This window comes from Martes martes, assembly GCF_963455335.1.
Source record: "Martes martes genome assembly, chromosome: 6".
NCBI lineage: Eukaryota > Metazoa > Chordata > Mammalia > Carnivora > Mustelidae > Martes > Martes martes.
Window position 1 is genome coordinate 63,386,280 of NC_137893.1, and position 21,093 is coordinate 63,407,372.

At 43.5% G+C, this 21,093-nt stretch overlaps 1 protein-coding gene across 1 annotated transcript in view; it reads right to left on the bottom strand.

Annotated features, from left to right (window-relative positions):
• ARFGEF3 (ARFGEF family member 3) overlaps window positions 1-21,093 on the bottom strand; it is a 171,071-nt gene that overhangs the window by 51,567 nt on the left and 98,411 nt on the right. The window contains exons 12-17 of the mRNA XM_080805657.1: window positions 19,448-20,358; window positions 6,066-6,232; window positions 4,885-5,050; window positions 1,276-1,383; window positions 701-916; window positions 430-540 (exon numbers count right to left, since the gene is read on the bottom strand). Of these exons, the coding sequence (XP_080661783.1) occupies window positions 430-540; window positions 701-916; window positions 1,276-1,383; window positions 4,885-5,050; window positions 6,066-6,232; window positions 19,448-20,358 (1,679 nt within the window). The remainder of the gene's footprint in view (window positions 1-429; window positions 541-700; window positions 917-1,275; window positions 1,384-4,884; window positions 5,051-6,065; window positions 6,233-19,447; window positions 20,359-21,093) is intronic.

Sequence of the window (21,093 nt, forward strand, 5' to 3'; positions counted from 1 at the left end):
TTGATTTCCCTCTTCAAAAAACTGGCTGTTCTGTCTTTCCCTGCTAGGACCTGAGGGGTCTTCAGATGGGTACTCTGTGCTCTGGCCACAAAGCGTGGGGCCAGATGAGGACAGAAAAACGAACAGCTCAGCCAGGTGGGCCTCTGGTGTCCCGCAGGACTCCTGTGAGCAGCCACGAGCACTTTCCTAGTCAGTGGGGGCCAGGAGGTCTCTTATCTCCAGAGGGATCTATGGAGGCGCTCTGCAGGGTCAGCTGTGTCAAAGAGAGCCACGCCTGGGATCTGGACTGATCCAGCCTGGGACTTCGCGATCAGCGGCAAACATAGGCTGCGCATGCCACGGGACTGGGGACAGGGATCTGCTCGTATGTGTGGGTGTGTGCAGACAGCACGGAAGGTGCCGGGTGGATTCTGGCCCTTCAGCGGTTACCTTGGGCTATGGCGTCACTGGGTTCTTGGACTTCCTTTTCCTCTTTTTCTTCCTGGACACAGGAGGCAGCTGCCATCTGGGCAAGGGCTGAGGCACAGTTAGCCGCAACTCCTACAGAGACAACAAATGATTGCCGCTCACTGAGTCTCTTCTCCAACCACTTACCAACAGGGCCCTTCCAGAAGACTTGTTTGCCACGCGGCCATGCCCCGAGCGCTCCTCAGGGATGCCCCTCAGGTCACACATCATGGGATATCACTCCCTCTGGTACCTAGAGCACAGCTCAGCCGCGCCGCTTTCCGCAGCCCATCGAGGCTCATGCAGATGGCATCACGCTCCTTTTGGTTCTGCTCCTTGACGCCTTCAGCTCCCAGAATGAAGGCCAACCCTTTGGAGCTTCCCGCCATCCGGCCAGTCAGCGGGGTTGATAAAGTATCGATGAGGTTCTTCCAGCAGCCCACCAGAATGTAGCGAGCAAATGCCACACCTGGAACGTGAAAGGGCCGAGGCATCACTTTCCGGAGGCAGAAACAACCCGGCAGGGAGTGGCACGGGATCTCCTGACCATCCGAATAGCAAGCCTGAGTTGTGAGGCATTCTCCTACCGGAAATATAATTTAATGGCCACTGGATTGCATTTTACATTAAACATTTGTGTGTTTATAAATAATGAATGTTGCATCATCAGCAAGATGCTGCAGAGTAACTTCCATCAGGCACACTTTTTCTGACAGGACAAGACGTTAATTCATCTATGTCAGCACACAAAGCTGCCGCTTAATGCTTTAACTGCTGGTAACATACGTGACGCATGCATATTCATAAACTCAAGACCCAAGTCATTACCTGCCACTGTGGAGTCATCAATTCTCCTACCCTGGGTGAAAGGGGACTCGGTAGAAGCTGAGGCCATCAGCTGACCCCCAATTGCACTGCTCTCTAAGCCATCGATGTCTGTCAAGGAAAAAGACAAGGTTTTCCCTGATTAGGAACACTCCAGTCAAAAACAAATGGTCACCACAATATTCATTTCTTCCTGAACAAACATCCATTGGATCTATTATGTAGCAAGAAAATAATAATCTTTTATCAGAATATTAAAATTTTTGTTTAATCTCATAGTCCAGTTTTCTTTCATTGCTAGAACATTCTTGTTAGGCTATTGTATATTTTTTACTTTAAAAAAGGAAGATAAACTCTCCTATGTCTGTTGTTGGAAAATCTATTGATTTAGAATACTTAGATGTCTGAATACTCCTTTTATCCAGAACAGTGACATTATTCCCAAATTTTATACATGCAGTTTGCCCCAACCTGGACTTCTCTTTCAGAGTTTCCTCATAAGAATAAAGAAAAGAAGAATAGTATCTCTTTGGTCAGATAATCACATAATCTGATTTCAAAATATAACAATCACTTGATAATAATACCTTACAGTTTATGAAGTGTTTTCACATTTAGATTTTTCTGTCAACTCTAAGCAAGTAAGCAGGATAGGTAGCATTTTTCCCATTTCACCAAAAAAGAAATAAATATTCAAAGTAGGTAGTAAGCTACCCAAGGCCATGGGGCCAGTAAAGGAAGGAATCAGTCTTAGTATTCATGTCTTCGGATTCCCATCTGGGCCTCTTTCCATGACATCACATACTCCATCCAGCTCAATACAGGGATCTTAACTCTCCTTCATTTCAATTTTTGTTAAAACACTCATTTCTGGAATCATTTCAATGAAACACTTCTTAATATATTGGCAAGAAGAAGCTGGCCTGGGATTGAGAAGCCTTAGCTCTGAATTAAGTAGCCCTGTAGCCATGGGCTAACCTGCATCCTCTGGGCCCCAAATGTCTCAGTGGAAAGGAGGGAACCGCTGGAGAAGTGATGGAATTGGGGCATATGTACTTGAATGCAGCTAACATAGCTGAATACCACCCAGGGAGGGCATGGGAAAAGAGGGTAGCTGAAGTTTATTCCTTGACCTTAGAACTTGACCCTCACCAATAGGATGAGCCTTCTCTGTATGCTGTTTGGAAATTATTTTATTATATCTTTGATTCTTACAGTAAGTCCAAGAAGCCTAGAGACTTTTGGCAATACATCTCTTTGAAAGTTGCAAAGACAGTAGATTTTAGAAGTTCTCACCACAAGAAAATTGTAACTACGTAAGGGGATTGACATTAACTAAACTTATCATGATGATCATTTTGCAATAACACACCACACACACACACACACACACACACACACACATATGTATATGATATATATCATCAAATCATGTTCTATACCCTGGACTAACATAATGTTTCATGTCAATTGTGTCTCAACAAAACTGGGGAACAAAAGCAGGGAGAAAGCTCAATGGCTACTCAAGTGGGAACAGGCCCGTTTCAATGACATTCATTTGACTTATGGTCAAATGGCTATATGCAGTATATATAGTCAATATGGCATTCACCGGAAATTGCCATTTCTGGAAGTTATGAGGTTTCCTGTATGGTAGGTAAAGTACTGCTAAATTCAAGTAATACGAAGCTTATCTAAGCACTAAAATTCCAGTTCTATAGAACGCCTTTCCAGGACATCAGGAATGGCCAGTTTGTATAACGTTGATAAGAAGATTGCTGCTGTTCCTTTTCCCTGCATGTGACGAAAAGATCAGACGGAAGCTTCCAAGCTCCAGGTTAACTGCTGCTCAAATTCATTTGCCATTTCATACCTGGAATTTGCCACAAAGAATCACAGAATTTTATTTTGCAGAATTGTATGGAAACACCTATGTTTTTATATCGTTTTGTGTCTAGAACTCTCCCGTGGAGGTAGCGACTGAGCTTACAGTTCCGTGACAAAGAGGTGGCTGATACACAGGAATGTGTGATGCATGTGGTTACTGTGAATGGCCTGTTATTTCTTCATTTTTATAACTACTGAATGGCTCCCTTTGTTAAGGTTCAGGTAAGAGAGTCACAGAGATTCATTTTGGCAGAAACTGTGGTCTTTGAAAATTAAAGCTGGCATGTTTAGGATCCTTACCCAAATCCCAAGGCACCTTAAGCTCTGGGCAGTACCTTCAATCCCTACTGGAGGGATTTACAAGAAAGATGGAAACCACACACTACTTACAGGATGCCTGAATAAATGCCTCGCACATTTATGAAGTCTTAGATTTCAAATGGATATGAAAGTTACCATGATTAGTCAAACACAAATTGGTCACCTGTCCAGTGATCCTGATCCCTACAGTTAGGGACCTTGCCGTTGCTTCTCCCAGTTGCATCCTAGTTCTAGAACCAAGACTCCAAATGCCAGCCAATGATCAAGGCTCTGTCTGCTGTGGACAGACCTCACTATGTGTCTTGACTCCCTGCCTGATTCCTAAAGAGCACCTCAGCCCAAATCCCTCTTTGTTTTTACCTGTCAGTGGTCTACTATGCTACCCTTGTAAGAGCCCCCCACAAACTGGCCGCAGGTAACATAATATTGCCTTTGGACAACGGATTCTGCCTCCTCCCTGGACTGTCCTGCCCCAGCCAGGTTGGGATCCTGCCCATGTGGCCTGCCTAGTGCAGAGCCATGCTGAGCTGGGTGTGGACACCTGACATGACAGAGGCAGGGGAGGTATCTGGCATAGGGCTGTACCCTACATACCCTGTCACCTGGGGCCATGAGATGATAACTTGGATCAGAAACCAGTCTGGGAACTCCGATCAAACAGAAGATGAGCCTGGATATAATATATGAAGCCTACTGATGGCCAAGGTCTTGAGCACTCCCTGGTCTACGTGACACTCTAGCTAAGCTGTGAGAAGCCATGAATGACTGCTTTCTCTCTCTCTCACTCTCTCTCTCTCTCTCTCTCTCTCACACACACACACACACACACACACACTCTCAACAAACAAAAACCCCTGCTTCGTGACCACACCCCATAGAGCTCTCTAAGCTCTCATGTAAAATTTCTAATAAACAGGATTTACAAACTCTGGACACTGAAAACAAAGATGCTGGGTAACCTCTTGGTATTATTTCAAATTCTTGTATAGTCAGGAAGGGAAGAGAAGCCAAGTTTAAGATCAAGCATTTTACATTTCTGGCAAATTCAGGAGCACTAAAAGATATGGGGTTATCTATTAGCACATGGGAGTTTCCAGGAATAATTCTGGGCTCTAAGCCCAGAAAGTACTTCATATCCCTAGAGAGGCCCGTCTTTTTACTCTGACAGACACAGGTGCTAAGTAGTCCTTATCTAATGGGGCACAGTGAGTCCCCCAGGGTCCCATCTGAGAAACAGACAGAACATTCCTATGAGATGAATTCATGCCAAGTCCCTGGAACTGTTACCAGTTGCCGGGAAGGCTCTGTGGGTGCTGTTTTGAGGCTGGCTTCTCTGAAAGGGGCTTCGGAGTATCTGTCCCCCCTCCACACCAAGAGTCTCGGACTGTGTGAGGAGCCACTGACCAGTCAGCATGGTGATGAGGGGCAGGCTGTTGTCCTCTGGGCTGCCCCAGTAGCCGGCTTCTCCGAGCATGTTTCTGTCGAGCACCTGATGGTAGAGTTCCTCAATCCAGGCCTGGGAGAAAACCATCAGCACCCCGCTGGTCTGGACCTGCTTCATGAACTCTTTCTATGGAGAGGATCACATGAGAAGGTAACCAGATAGGATCCCTCACAAATGAACACGTTTCCCTGTTGCCGCTTCCCTTCATGCGTCCCCTACCTGAATCAAGGCTTCTAGAAAAAATAAAACCTTATTGATTGGGGGCATAGTGGGGGTATGGTTAAGGGAAGGGGAAACCAAGATGGGGAAGTTCTAAACTTCATGAAGTTCCTTTTACTTACAGTAGCTTTTTAAGAAACCCCGTAGAAAGATTAGGAACGCCGCCTCTCATCTCTCCCCTCTTTGATGTGTGGGGGGACTAGAGACGGTGCAGAAATATGAACAGAGCAGCTCCGTCTCACTGCCCCAAGAGCAGCAGAGATGGAAAGTGTTCCCTGAAAAAGTCTATGCAGCTCAAGAGCTACTGGATTTATACCCGCTACCCCTGCAGATTTATAATTTATGCAGCAAACAAATGCAGCTCGATGGACGGAGGCTCACGAGCCAACATGAGGGCAGAGATGACCACTGGATGATCGCCATCATTCTCATTCAGCAGCTTACACGAGGTGCTCTATTTCTGACCAGTGGGAACTGTGGTTGTGGGTTACGAGTAGATCTGAGTACCTTCTGGAAGACCACGAAGAGTGTTGGTACAGCAGGTCTTGATTTTCAGAGAAGGGGACCATTCCCTGCCCATGTTCTGATGTTTGAACGGTCCGTTCTGATCACCTGTTTCGGACTGCAGCTCACACATGTGTGTGTAACAGTGCCACTGGGGGGACATTCCTGGGCTGCTGGCAGGCAGCCACTTCCAGGCACTTCGGTCCTTGCTTCTCTGGAGCAAGATGGGTAGCCGTGTGGCCCATCGCACTCTGCAAACCGCCCTGCATCCCCCTCGGCCCGCCATGGCCCCCCACCCGCGTCGCCCATGCCATGCTAGTGGGGAAGAGAGCACACCATGCCACTCCTCTCAGGACACTGGTGCTCGGCTCTCCAGCCACCTTTCCTCGGAGGGTTGGCACAGAGGCGTCAGGCTCACCATCATGCCTGGCGCCAGGGCGGGCCGCTTCCGGTAGTAGTCGCCGTGAGAGAGTTTCAGGTTGAGCAGCAGAGCACAGTGTGCGGCCGTGTACAGGCTGTCCGCGTTCATCAGCATCTGTAGGCTGAGGCTGCCGGTCCCATCGAACCCAGGGGAGTGCATCATGCCTGCGGGGCAGAGTGCAGACACCACTGGGGCTGCAGACAAGGCGCCCGGCAAGGCTGGCTTATGGAGAGCCCTGACCCAATCCTCGTGACGGGAATATGCATCCTGTAGGACACTTAAAGCAGCTACAGCCAGCAAGGAGCATCGTGAAGGTCCCATATGTGTCCTAGCCTGCTGGGGATGGGGATGCACTTTGGAGTGAAGTGACTTGGGCAAGTCTTGATGAGCTACTCACAAGCTACTTTGGTAAAATCACTCAGACCCTCCAAGTCTCAGCCTCAACTGTGTCCATCTCCTGTTCAAAGTCTCCAATGACTTCCCATCACAACAAAATAAAACCTGGAGGGGCGCCTGGGTGGCTCAGTGGGTTAGGCCTCTGCCTTCAGCCCAGGTCATGATCTCAGGGTCCTGGGATCAATTCCCTCATCGGGCTCTCTGCTAGGCAGGGGCTCTACTTCCTCCTCTCTCTCTCTCTCTCTCTCTGTCTGCCTCCCTGCCTACTTGTGATCTCTGTCAAATAAATAAAATCTTAAAAAAAAAATAATAAAACCTGGACTTCCCCTCCTCTCTGTTTCTCATGCCCCGGAGCCACCAGGACCTGTGCTGCTCCTTAGACCACACCAAGACTGGGCCTGCCTCAGGGCCTTTGCATTTGTTCTTGCCATTCCCCAGAATTATCTCTCAAGATCTCTGGAGGAGCTGCTCCCTTCTTTCAGGTTTCTGCTCAAGCATCAGCTTTACAGAGGCCTTCCCTTTCAGTTCCATCTCAGACAGCATCCCACTGCTCCCACCACTGCTGTGCTATTCTTCCTGCTCACCTTGCGTTGTTTTCATTGCCTTGATGTCATTTATGCCACCCAGCATTGTATTAACATCTATTTATTGCCTGCTGTCACTACTATTATCTACTATTATGTAAGATCTATGAGAGGGTAGGACTTTATTCGTTTTGTTCATTACAGAAGCCCCAGTACCTAGAAAAGTGCCTGGCATATAGAAGACCCTTAAAAAACATTGCTGGGGGGAGGGTGGTAGGGAGACAGTGGTTGGGTTACGGACATTGGGGAGGGTGTGTGCTATGGTAAATGCTGTGAAGTGTGTAAACCTGGCACTTCACAGACCTCTACCTCTGGGGCTAATAATACATTATATTTTCATAAAAAAATTTAAAAATTTAAAAAAATGTGCTAAGAATGAATGAACATGTTTGTTATGAGAACTAGACATAATAACACAGGTAAGATGCTTAGTGCAGTAACCCATTAGTACATACTTTTAAAAAAGTAAGTGTTCCTCAATAAACAAAGCAGAATTCTTATATGACCCAGTAATTATGCTCTTTGGGTATACAGTATGCCCCAAAGAATTAAAAGCAGAGATTTGAACAGATCCTTGTATGCCAATTTCACTGCAGCATTACTCACAATCGCCAAACTATGGAGATGACTGGACTGTCCATCAGAGAGGAATGGATCGACAGAGTACGGTACACACATACCACGGAGTTCGGATCCATGCTTCACCATGGATGAACCCTGCAAACATGCTGAGTAAAATGAACCAGGCAAAAAATGATGACTATTGTATGATCCACGCAGAGAAGGCACAGGCAAGAAGAGGCAAATATACAGAGACATTATGAGTAGATGAGAAGTCACCAGGGGCTGGTGGAGAAGCCTTTCTCTTTGGGATGATAAATAAAATTTCTGAAAGTCAGGATGACGGTAATACAACATTGTAGATGTAGGGAGTACCATTGAATTGCACACGTAAAAATGGGAAAAGTGGACATTTTTAAGTTTTATATATTTTTTATCCCAATTAAAATAAATAATATATCAAAACCACTGAACTGCACACTCTAAATGGGTGAATTGTATGGTATGCGAATTGTATCTCAATAAATTTTATTTCAATAACGCTCTTAAATGAGGAAACAGAGTTTTAAAAATATATGTAAAGGAATAGCTGCGGTTCTTCCCTCATTATTTTTTCTAAACATCATTTTATGCTTAAAAGTTTTTCATTTTGAAGGGCTCCATGTGCTTTATGCAAATTAACTGAAAGAAACAAAGAAACAACTATATGTCATAGATGCGCTTTAAAGATGGGCTTGTTTGGCCAGAGAGGATTAGTGCCTTATTCAAACTTCAGAGAATGTGGGGGACAAACATTCCTCAGGTTGGGTTCTCTTCATCTGGTCCCACATCAGCCTCAGTGCTGGTCCTACATACACTCTGATGCTTGGTTTAGAAATGTGGCTGAAACAGACCATCCGAAATAATATGCATGCAAATGACACATGTCTATATGATCTTCATATGCTTAAAATTATCCTGTGATCTAAAAGGTACCTCTTTGAGGCACCTGCTTTCCCCTCTCTCTTGGCCTGCCTCTCTGCCTACTTGTGATCTCTCTCTCTCTCTCTCTCTCAAATAAATAAATAAAATCTTTAAAACAAAGGTACCTCTTCTATAAAATGCAAGCGTTTTCAACACTAACAGTCAAATATATTAGAAATACAAATTTGTAACTGGAATCGTTACTTATATCCCTGTGGATTTCTTTTTTTTTTTTTTTTAAGATATATTTATTTATTTATTTGATGGACAGAGGTCACAAGTAGGCAGAGAGGCAGGCAGAGACAGAGAGAGAGAGGGAAGCAGGCTCCCTGCTGAGCAGAGAGCCTGATGCTGGGCTCGATCCCAGGACCCTGGGATCATGACCTGAGCCAAAGATAGAGGCTTTAACCCACTGAGCCAGGCGCCCCTCCCTGTGGATTTCTTAGTGAATATGCTAACAAGAGAACATGGGCCAGAAGAAGCTTTGAAGCTGAAAAATCTTCAAGACTTTTGTTAAATTGAAAACGGCATAAATATCCCTTAGTGGGCATTAAGTATATAGCTTATTCCCATAAAACCACTTCACTCAGTCAAATGTTAGGCATTTCCCTGGCTTTCCTTTAAGAACTTTGCAGCTGTTATAAGAAATATTTTGTTGAGGGCACTTTGTGATCATAGGTGGAGGTGCATTTATAAAAGGAAGGTTGAGAGCGAGATTTAAAAATGTCATCCTTAGGGTACCTGGGTGACTTAGCCGGTTAGGCAGCTGACTCTTGGTTTCTGCTCAGGTCATGAACTTGGCGTCCTGGGATTGGGCCTGTGCTGGCTTCACATTTAGTGGGGAGTGTGCCTGAGGATTCTCTCTCTCCCTCTCCCTTTGTCTCTAGTGCCTGCACACAAGCGCTTTCTCTAAAGTAAATGAGTAAATCTTAAAAAAAAAAAAAAGATATCCTTGATCAGGACATGGGCAATGTGTTTCTTCCATAATGGCCCAGAGGAACACTCCATACTTTTAAGGTCCTGGTGGGGTTGGTTCTAGTCTCCGGAGGAGATAAAGGACGCATGATGGGTCTCCTTCTATGGTAAATAGAAAGCAGATCTCAGCATTGTTGGTATTTAACTATCTGGGATCATAAAAGAAATATTTGAATCTGTGAACTAGGAAAATGGCATTTGCAAATGGCTTTGATCTCAGGCTTCAGAAATAATTTCTTTTAAAGTTTTAAAACCAACCACTATTTACCTTGGATATGGTTTGGAAAACCAAGCACATACTCAGATGCTGAAAGGGAAGAAGGCAGCTGATGTGTCTGCTGACACAGAGACCCAAATCACTAGCAGAGGTGTGACAATGTTCCAGAAGGGCTAGTGTGTATGTGGAGTTCTGAAATGATTTGTCAGGCCTGTTAGGAGCAATCTGTTGGTACTGACTCCTCTCTCTGTAAGCAGGCTAATTTCTTACATTACAAGGAGCTGGAAAATTTGAGAATAAAACAAAAGGATGTATAGTCTATCAACTTAAGGAAGACACTCATTTTCTTGCCATACCACAGAGAGTTCACTGGTGATGTTAATAATGGAAATAACAAAATAGCTACAATGTATTAAGTGCTTTCTAATTTTTAGAACCAATCTCTTCTTATACTTTATTTCATTTGACATATAAAGTCTATATTGATTGCCTTCCTTTATTTTCCCAGTAAGGAGAGTGCCTCAGAAATATTAAAGTAATTTGCCTAAAGTTATATAGCTAGAAATCGCAAAGGTACTTTGGGCCCAAACTCCAGGCTTTTTGCACAATGCCATGCTGTACTTGTTTCTAATGTTGTTAAAAGATTGTACTCTATCATGTCCCTTTCAAACAGATACTCTATTTTAAATTCATCCTCTGATTGGGTTCATTGAAGTGTTATAAATTTGGAGTGACAAACTATAGGAGATCTGACCTTTAATGCATTCTGGCTACTTGTTTTTTCCAGTTTTCTGTAACTAAAGTTCATTCTCTCCCTCTATAATTAAGATGTTCTTTACTGTCAGGAACAGAAGGCTGGGTCACTTGCTTGATTGCCTACCAGTAAAAGACTGGATATAAAATTAGCATAAGTGACCTTGAAACATCTCCTCCATGCCTTAGATAATGTGTTTTTTTTTTCAAATAAACATTACTTATGTCACTTAAGAGTACTAAAAAATAAAAATAAGAATAACTGGTCCCTGCTTCTCCCAAGCCCCAATGATACCCATCCCAGCAGACTTAGTTCCTTGTATGTATTGTGTGGAAATATAATCACAAATGAGATCATACTACATACACTGTACCATGACTTGGTGTTTTTTTTTAGCAATACACGTTAGATATCTTATTTTATTTTATTTTATTTTTTTAGAGAGAGAGGTGTGTGAGTGATGGGAGGAACAGGGAGTGAGAAAGAATCTTAAGCAGGCTCCATACTCTCTGAGGAGCCTGACACGGGGCTCGATCTCATGACTCTGAGATCATAACCTGAGCCAAAATCAAGAGTCAAATGCTTAACCGACTGACCCACCCAGTTTCAGGTACCCTTAGATATCTCTTGATACTAGCACTTACAGATCTATCTCATTCTTTTCAATAACTATGCATATACCACTGCATGGTGGGAGTATGATTTATTTAACTGATGCTCTCTTGGTAGACATTTATGTAGTCTCAATTATTACCAAAATCTGAAATGATGAAATGCCTTTTAACACTTATGCTAGGGTATCTGTGGTATAAATTCCTTAAAGTAGACTAAAGAACATATATAAAGCGTGACAGATATGGCCCAAATATCTTCCCAACAGTTTATAGCAATTTTTCTTCCTACCAATGGTACATAAGAACACTGTTGTACCTACTCAGCAATACTGGGCATCATTGACTTTCTAAACCTTTGTAACGATAGTATATGATTTTCGGTTGCATTTCTATATACTAATAACAAAGTCACAGAAAAAGAAATTAAGAAAACAATTCCATTCGTAATTGCTCCCAAGAGAATGAAATACCCTGCAATAAACTTAACCAAGGAGGTGAAAGACCTGTACTCTGAAAACTATAAAACATTGATAAAAGAAACTGAAGATGACACAAATAAATGGAAAGATACCCTCTGCTCATGGGTTGGAAGCTTTCATATTGATAAAATGTCCACGCTACCAAAGCAATCTACAGATTCGATGCAATCTCCATCAAAATACCAATAGCATTTTTCACAGAGCTAGAAGAATCCCATAATTTGCACAGAACTTCAAAAGAAACCCAAATAGTCAAAGCAATCTTTGGAAAGGTATCACAATCCCAGATTTCAATATACATTACAATGTTATATTCACCAAAACCGCGTACTATTGGCACATAAATAGACATATAGATCAACAGCACAGAACAGAGATCCCAGAAATAAACCATACTTATATAGTCAACTAATAGACAACAAAGGAACCTCTAAGAATATACAATGAGGAAAAGACAATCTCTTCAGTAAATGGTGCTGGGAAAACGAGATAGCTAGATTCCGAATAAAATGGGATCACTTTCTTACATTAACTCCAAATGGATTAAGGACCTAAAAAATGTGAGACATGAAACCATAAAACTCCCAGAAGAAAAATAGGCAGTAATTTCTTTGACATTGGTCTTAGCAACATTTTTCTAGGTATGCCTCCTCAGGCAAGGGAAACAAAAGCACAAACTGTTGGGTCTACAACAAAATAAAAAGCTTTTACACAGCAAAGGAAACCTTCAATAAACAAAAAGGCAACCTACTGAACAGGAGAAGATATTTGTGAATGACATATCCAATAAGGGGTGGAAATCCAAAATAGATGAAGAACTTGCACAACTCAATACTGAAAAACCAAATAATCTGATTAAATGTGGGCAGAGGACCTGAATATATGTTTTTCCACAGAACACGTACAGACGGCAAACAGATACACAAAAGGATGCCGCACGTTGCTAATCATCAGGGGAATGCAAACCCAAACCATATGAAAGATGATCTTATGCCTGTCAGACAGGCTAGAATAAAAAAGACAAGAAATAACAAGTGTTGGTGAGGATGTGGAGAAGGAACCCTCATGCCCCTGCTGGTACAGCTCCTGTGGAAAACGGTATGGAAGTCCCTTAAAAAATTAAAAATAGAATTATCCTATGATCTAGTAATTCCACTATTGAGTATTTACCCAAAGAAAATGACAGGGGTGAAAAATATGTACCTCTATGTTTACTGCAGCATTATTTAATAGCCAACCAAGTATGGAAACAACCCAAGTGTCCACCCATAGAGGAATGGATAAAGAAGATGTGGTATATATATATTTACAAACATATGCATCATGGAATATTATTCAGCTGTTAGAATGAGATCCTGCCATTTGTGACAACATGGATGGACCCAGGGGGTATCATGCTAAGTGAAATAAGTCATACAGAGAAAGACAAACACTGTATGATTTCACTTACAAGTGGAATCTAAAACACAAAACAAACAAACAAACAGAAAAACAAAAAGCAGAAACAGACTTGTAGATACAGAGAATACACTGATGGTTGCCCAAGGGGAGGGTTGGAGGATAAGCAAAATGGGTGAAAAGGGGAGAGAGATACAGGCTTCCAGTTATGGAATGAGTAAGTCACAGGAATACAAGGCACAGCACAGGGAATAGGGTCACCGGTATTACAGTGTAATAGTGTTGTGTGCTGACAGACGGTAGCCACACTTGTGGTGAGCACAGGAAAACGTCTAGCCCTGTCCAATCACTATGGTGTATACCTGACATTGCTGTGACACTGTGTGTCAACTCTACTTCAGTTAAAACAAAAAGATTACACTATTTTACTTGGTAATATATTTCTTTAAGTCTATGTTTCTAATTTTTAAATAACATAGCTGTTTTATTTTCTGCTGATAGAAGTCATAAGAAAAAAAATTTTTAAGGGGTTTGGAAAAAGGTACAAAGAAGAAAATGAAAATAATCTGTGATTATATCATCATGAAGTATTAACATTTGAAGTTAATTTTGAATCCTTTTTAAAATTACATTATGACCATTAACCGTACTATTAAATATCACTTGAAAACATAATTCTAAACAGCTACATAGTGTCCTAAGTGGACATAGTAGAAATCATTTAACTTTCCCCTTATTTTGGAGCATTTAGGTTATTTCTAGTATTTGTGCTATGAAATACGTATGATATACATTTTGATATAGAAATCTGCTTGAGTTTCTGGTCCCTTAGTATGAACTCCGTGGTTCTCTCAGGAGCCAGTGAGATGTTGGGCTTCCATGGCCTCTATCAGGACTTGTCTTTCAGGACTTGGCAGATTGTCCCACATTTCCTGGGCTACAGTCTGCAACTGCTTTTCTTATCACGGCCAATCAACTCCAGAGGGGTTTGTGTTCTTGAACAGAGCCTCTGATTTACCCATCCATTCATCCCTCCTCCATCCACGCCTCCCCCCCACAATGCAGCAGGCACAGCGTGGTACTAGGAACAGGTCTCTGAAGCCAGACTGTGTACACACCTTGGTAGCTGTGCACCTTGTTTGACTTAGTTGACCTCTCTGTGCCTCAGTTTTCTTACCTATAAAATGAGAATAAGAATACTATCTACCCTATGGGGTTATTATGAATATTAAATGAATTAATATAGATAAAATCCTTAATCAATGCAGAGCTATGTTCCTGTTAGTTATTATTATCCTTGCAGATACATATCAATGCTGAGAAATGACTCCAAGGAAAGACACCAAGACATTTCAGAGGCAATCTCTGGGTGGTGTATAATTATGTTTTTTTTTGTCTTTATATTATTATATTCTCCAAATTTCATATTCCACAAATGCCAGGGTATTGGAGGAGGATTTTGTTAGACTACTTATTCCCTAACCCTGCTTCCAGAATACTCCTCTTCCTCCTTTCTTAAAGCAAGCAAACAACTCCCCACCAGCAGCAGTCATCTTGGCAAATGAAGAAACCCCAGGATGAGAATCCCGTGTTAACAGCGGTAGGGCAGGGAGACAGGAGAGTCATCACAGAGTGCTGGACAGCCTACCCCAGCCTACCTCAGATGTAATTTAGGGGAAAGAAACTGCATCTTAAACACTTGAGTTTTTTATCAAATGCAAACAAATCGAATCCTAACTGATAGAGGCAGGGTAATACATTATTTATTGGAGATTTTCTTTCTGTATTTTAACCTTTTGTATTCCACAGACATACTCTGGACTGTTCAAATCCCAGGGCCAAAAACTGAAGCTGGCAAGAGCATACTTGCCTTCCTGGTTTCGTATCCACAAAGCCAGAGCTCCTTCCAGGCACGGTGGTCTATTCCCAGAAGGCGATGAGAGGACAGAGGAAGCAGCAAGGCAGAGAAGGAAGACCCCCAAATGGGCCAGGGATGGAGGTCTGCGGCTTCCTGCTACTGGCAGTATGGGGGGCATTGGTGGGGCCTCAGAGGAGAACATACAATGGTGCCCAGGGGCTCCCAGTCTTGCCAGAGCAGTCCTGGCACCATGTTGGCAGAAGGGTAGCAAAATCACAGGACGTCAGGGAGCCTGTGAAGTGGACAGTGGGGGCTCCTTGGCCAAGTGAGAAGTAAGAGGCCTCCCTGTCCAGATAGATCCCATATAAGCTCCAGCTTCTGGTTTTACCCTGGGATGGGGACCTGAGGGGTAGCATCAAATGTTTGGCCACCCAGGCTGGCTAGAGGGTCTGCAGTCAGGTTTGTTTTAATTCAAAGAAAGAGATATTTCCTGCATAACTGAGATTCATACTTGCTATAGTATCCTTTATGAAATTTGGTACTTTATAAACGTCAAATGTCTTGTAATAAGCCTTATATATGGTCACAGTGAATCTCAAGATCATAACGGAACAACCCGAATCTAAGGAACAGCGATCCCAAGGCCACGTAAGTGCCCGCACCCCTCTACTCATTGCTGTGTGAGGCCGGCTCTTGCTTCTTCATCCGGGAGGAGCCACTTCACACAGATGCCACTCTGTTCTACGCAGGATGAGGGAGGAATTTCTGCAGTTGTCACAGCTCACGTCTACTCCCGTCTCTATAAAACCCATTGCGTTTGGATGTTTTCAAACTCCTCCACCGTAAAAACCTTTCATTGCTTTCAAAGGAGGGCCTCCCTTGAATCATGTGGAATTAAGGGGCTCATTTCAACTGGATGTTAGTTGTCTGAGGACAGGGGTCCCTGAGAAACACTGAGCGAATCTGGTCTCAGCCCGCAGAGCAGACCCTGATAACAAGTCAGGGGCAAATGCTCAATGGGAGCTTTTGACAAAATAAGGTTTAAAGCTTTTGACATTGAAGTAAATTGCTCATTATTTAATGAGCAAAATACCTGGGTTGTCACTCAGGGAGACTCTCTCATCATTTCCTGTTGTTATCTTTTAAATGTTGTCTTGGATAAACAAAGGCCATCTGCCTTCTCTCTTGTCCTTACAGGGTACAGGTGTTTCTCTTTTACTAGTCTTTCATCTTGGAGGTGATGCTGGCGGTGGTGGGCGGGGATCGGCAGGGCCGAAGTGGACCCAGGCCAACATCTAGCAGCTTTGGGCGACCCCTAGCAATGGTCAGTATGATCCATCAAACCACAGCTGTGACTGAGAAGACTGACCTTATTGGTAGCAGACCACAGCGTGATGGGTCTGTAATTTGTAAAGACAGATCAACTCCTAACTGGTAAAAATAACTGTGGCGTTCATTAGAACTAAAAAGACAAATGACTAACTTGGTTATAGACAATTACTAAAAAGTATATTTGGAAACAACCAAAAGACTTTGAAGTCTATTTTCAATGTATTGATTCCTACATATAAAAATCAGCGTCACAACATATTGGGTCTGATGGGACATTTTACTGACCTCTAAAATTTGAGCAGTTTGCAACATCCATGGAGCCACATTCTGGAAAAACTGAGTGAAAAAATTTACCCAAGCTCTGTTCAGCATGTACTGTAAATAAGTATCGATTTGAAAGGTACAAAAACACAGCTGGTAAGATTTGCTTTAGCTTCAAATTTTACAAAAGACTTCGCTAAGATACTGTTTCCTAAATCTTGTAGGAAATGAAGCAGGGCCTTTGAGGGTCAGTCTTTACACCAGAACAACTTACTTATCTGGAATTACTTAGGGATGTTGTTGATAAATATGAAGTAATCTGAACGTCAGATCTTACCTAGGTAAAGGCTGAAATTTCTGCAGCTGAGTTGTTTTATATGGATTAGCTTCATTTTATAATAGTATGTATCTGGGGGCGGGGGAGAGGGTGAGGGAGAAAGAGAATCTTAAGGTGACTCCACGCCTGGTGCAGAGCCTGATGTGGGACTCGATCTCACAACCCTGAGATCATGACCTGAGTCAAATCAAGAGTTGGACACTTAACTGACTGAGCCACCCATGTGCCCCAAGATTATTTTAATTTTAAAAACAAGACCTAAATATAATTTTTCCATTTGTTAATGATTCAAGGCCATCATTATCATAACCAGTGGCAGTGCTACAGTCTGATATACGGCTGTTCCTTGGGATCACTGATGTTCCCCAGCCTGCCTGCTTTGGCACCAGGGAGGCTGGTCAGAGCACCTGCTGAGCTCCTCTCCCCCATGAATATTACCAGCTGAGAAGGAGCACAGCCTCAGAGGTTCTACCAAACCCCCTCCAAAGGGAAGTGAACATTCCTTCCAGTTCAGGCTTTACTCATGACTCACTTCTTCAACCCATGCCATATTCCACAGGTTAAGGGACCAAAGAACAAGCTTATGAATCTACAGTCAATACATATTTGTTGAGAATAAGTCATGTATATCATGTATATCTTGAGGCCCCTCATCAGAGCACAGTGAAGCTTCTCTATAAATGCTGACTGATGAAGTGTCACTGTGTGTGTGTGTGTGTGTGTGTGTGTGTGTGTGTGTGTGTGACAGAGAGAGAGAGAGAGAGAGAGAGAGAGAGACAGGGAGAGAGAGGAGGAAACAGACACACAAAACATACTAGAATGTTCAATAAAACAATAACAAATTTAATGATAGTAGCATAAAAGATATTAGGGAGAAATAAATTTTTAGGAAGAGTATTTACATATTATCTTAGTATCTCAATGAAACATGAATTTTGCAGATGGGTGTGTGTTCCTTCACACAAATCGAATATCCTAACTTTATTTTTGTATTTAATTCCAAAAGGACAAGTATCAAGAAAAAAAAATATTGGGTAGCCTTAAAAATAGGAATTTTTATGTCTTGAAAAGAATCATAGTACAGTTAGGAAAGCTGAGAAATTATATGTTTCTTTCCAATCTCTGGATAGGTTGAGAAGTCCAGGAGTATTAGTCCAGGACTGAAAGTTCTTTATCTCTGCTGGTACTTACAACTTTAGATCATTCTCATATTAAAAAATGTCCTTCCTTAAATATACCTGAGTTAAAGTGTCTTTTTTGTGTCCTTTTGACAAAGGACAATCTGGTCAGTTTCTTAAAGATACTTATTAAGCTACCTCTTAACAGTTACAGCAGTGAGCTCTACCAAGATCCAGTAAATGGGCTAGGATTTTTTTTTTGTATGTGTGTGTGATATGCTCTTTTGTTGGAAGACTGAATATGGGTTAGACACGGTTGGAGCATGTAAGGAGTTCAAAGGACAGAGGGGAAGGTGGATGCATCACAAATAACTTGATAGATGTGGTAAGTGCAATGACAGAAACATGCCCAAGCCTTAGAGGTGGAAGAGCAAATGGTGATCCTGAGTTTTAACAATGCAGTGTTCATTTTTAGGATTAGTCCTTTCTCTGTGAGCACAAGTCCAGCAAGTTCCAACCAGCTCAGTGGGTTGTGGTCAAGAAACCCTTGAGTGTCAGGGGAAGGCACAGGTGATTACCTAGGAGTAAGGCACTCCTAGGTTGCCATAAATGTTTGCATCCATCTTTCTTTCTGTAGTCCTGTGAGATAATTAGTCTCCACCCATTTCCTGGCATAGAGCTCCTAAAATCCTTACAATTTTCTGAGTGATATGAACTCTAGAAGGATCTCTTGTTCTAGTATTTGTCTTTGACCTCATCCTGAGTCCTAAAACCCTTGTAAATGCCCAAGTGATAAGAGCACCAGGAACGCCTTTTGTTCTAAGGAGGTGACTCTGGGTGGGCAGCTGGCTGGGGACTGGCCACCAGAAAGCCCCCCACGATGATCAGATGCTGGGATATCCCACACTGCAAGTTCGGGGGAGTCAGCCTACAGCTGATTCAAACCCTCATTTAAAATAGTTGACATACTGGAGCACCTGGGTGGCTCAGTGGGTTAAAGCCTCTGCCTTGAGCTCAGGTCATGATCCCAGACTCCTGGGATCGAGCCCCGCATCAGGCTCTCTGCTCAGCAGGGAGCCTGCTTCCTCCTCTCTCTCTGCCTGCCTCTCTGCCTACTTGTGATCTCCCTCTCTCCCAAATAAATAAATAAAATCTTTTAAAAAAATAAATAAAATAAAATAGTTGACATACTGATATACCCAAAGTGGGTGGCTTTAGACACGGAGGTGTAGAAGCACACCAAGAACTCAAGGTTTTGAGGGCCAGAGATTGTCATTTTGTTTCAGTCAGCGGCAACTTTCTAGAAGGTAGCAAGCTCTATCAACCTCAGAGTATCCCAGCCATCAGCTGCCTACAATTCCAGCCAGCACCAATAGGTCTTACAGTCCTTTGTTCTCTTCAAATATAAGAAAGCAGAGGCGTGATTAAGATGTTCTGAGCACTTCGAACTACAGGCCAGACGGTAATTTCCCATTTCAGCAAAATGCCCTGAACACCCTTCCTGACTCGAGAGCCAAGCCCCGTTTACGAACCTGAGCAGAAGGTAGAGGCGAAGTTCTGGAGGGCCGAGTCCACCTCTTCCACGCTGGGCAGAGCCAGCAGGCGGGGAAGGACGCTTTCCAGGGACTGCAGGAACAGCCTGGCGCTGTGCTGGTCCGCCTCCTGGTTCTTCAACAGTTTCAGGGACAGAGCGGCGGTGCGCAGGGACCGGTGGCCCAGGCAGTCCCGAGGGGTCTGCTCTTCGTCCGCCAGCGAGCCGTTGTCCGATCCGATGTCCGACACGTCCGACCTCCCCGAGTCCTTCTCTGCCGCCATCGAGTACTGATCACAGGAATCGAATTCGGTCCGCGAAAGGTCTTGGTCGTCCACGCTGAAATTGCTCTCGCTGTACCTGGAGCCGTAGGACCTCATCCTGCAGTCCACCGACAGGAAGTTAGTTATGTCGGGGAAAGCAACCGTGTGGCTTCTCTGCACCACGTCTGGTTGGTCCACAGCTTCGGCCTCGGGCACCTTGCTCAGCATCTCCTTGCTCTCAGGCACGGCGGGCGACTTGAGGCTGCTCTTGTGGTGGTCCGCGTGCTCCTCGGGCGTCGTCTGGCCCAACTCGCCCTCCAGCGTGGTCTGGCCCGTGTCGGTGGTCACGCTGATGCTGATGTCGGGGCTCCTCTCATTCCCCAGCTCCCACGACGTGTGCTCCGAGGACAGGACGCGCCGCTGCCAGCGGAAGTCGGCCTCGTTGATCTCCATGGAGTCCCGGCTCCACTCGGCGCCGTCCTTCAGCTCCTCCAGACGCAGCAGCAGCAGCTGGACCTGGCCTTCGCTCAAGCCCTTGCCCTGGCTCAGCTCGTCCAAGGCCCCGAGCAAGGTGCAGACACAGGACACGGCAGCATAGCACGCTTCGATGCCGCCCTTGATGCACGCTTCCGTCATGCCATCCATGATGCTGAGTGTCCAAAGAAGAAAACAGCATCAGAAACATGGGAGAATGCTCCAAAAGGAACAAGAAATGTGAACCTGGTGAACAGTACAGTATTCAAGAGAGATCCTCTGATCTGCATGGAATTAAATGGTTTGCGCCAAGGAGAAAATGAAACTAACATGCTCGGACCCACAGAGGAAAACCTCCAGGTAGAGTGGCCCACCTTGAATCACATTCTCTCTCAGTTGGCTGGTTTATTTGGATACGCACAAAAATTCCAGATGGACTTTATAATCTCCACAAGGACAGAGGACAGGCATTGAATAATCTCACTTTTGTATTATGTTCAGTTTTTCACAATGGCTATCCAATAATGAGGACATCCTCTATAAAACAAACATGTTCCTGAACAGATGCACGTGAGTACAACTATTACAAATCAGATAATATTCAGTTTTCTAGGGGAGGGCTAAAGGAACCTTATAGTACTGTGTTTCAAAAAGTTTTTGCCTAAAATAACCCCAATGAATAATTGTTGTACGTTTCACTTTGCATACTGGGTTTGCTTTAAGCCAATATGAAAATATGGAAAGCACATGATCATAATACATTGAAATAAGATTTCTCATATGGCTTGTGGGAACATTATTAAACAATAAAATTCCACATAATGCAGATTCATAAAAATTTCAGGGATTTTAAAACAAGGTCAAATGTATTCAGAGAAACAGTCCTTGCCAAGCAATAATAGATGGAAAA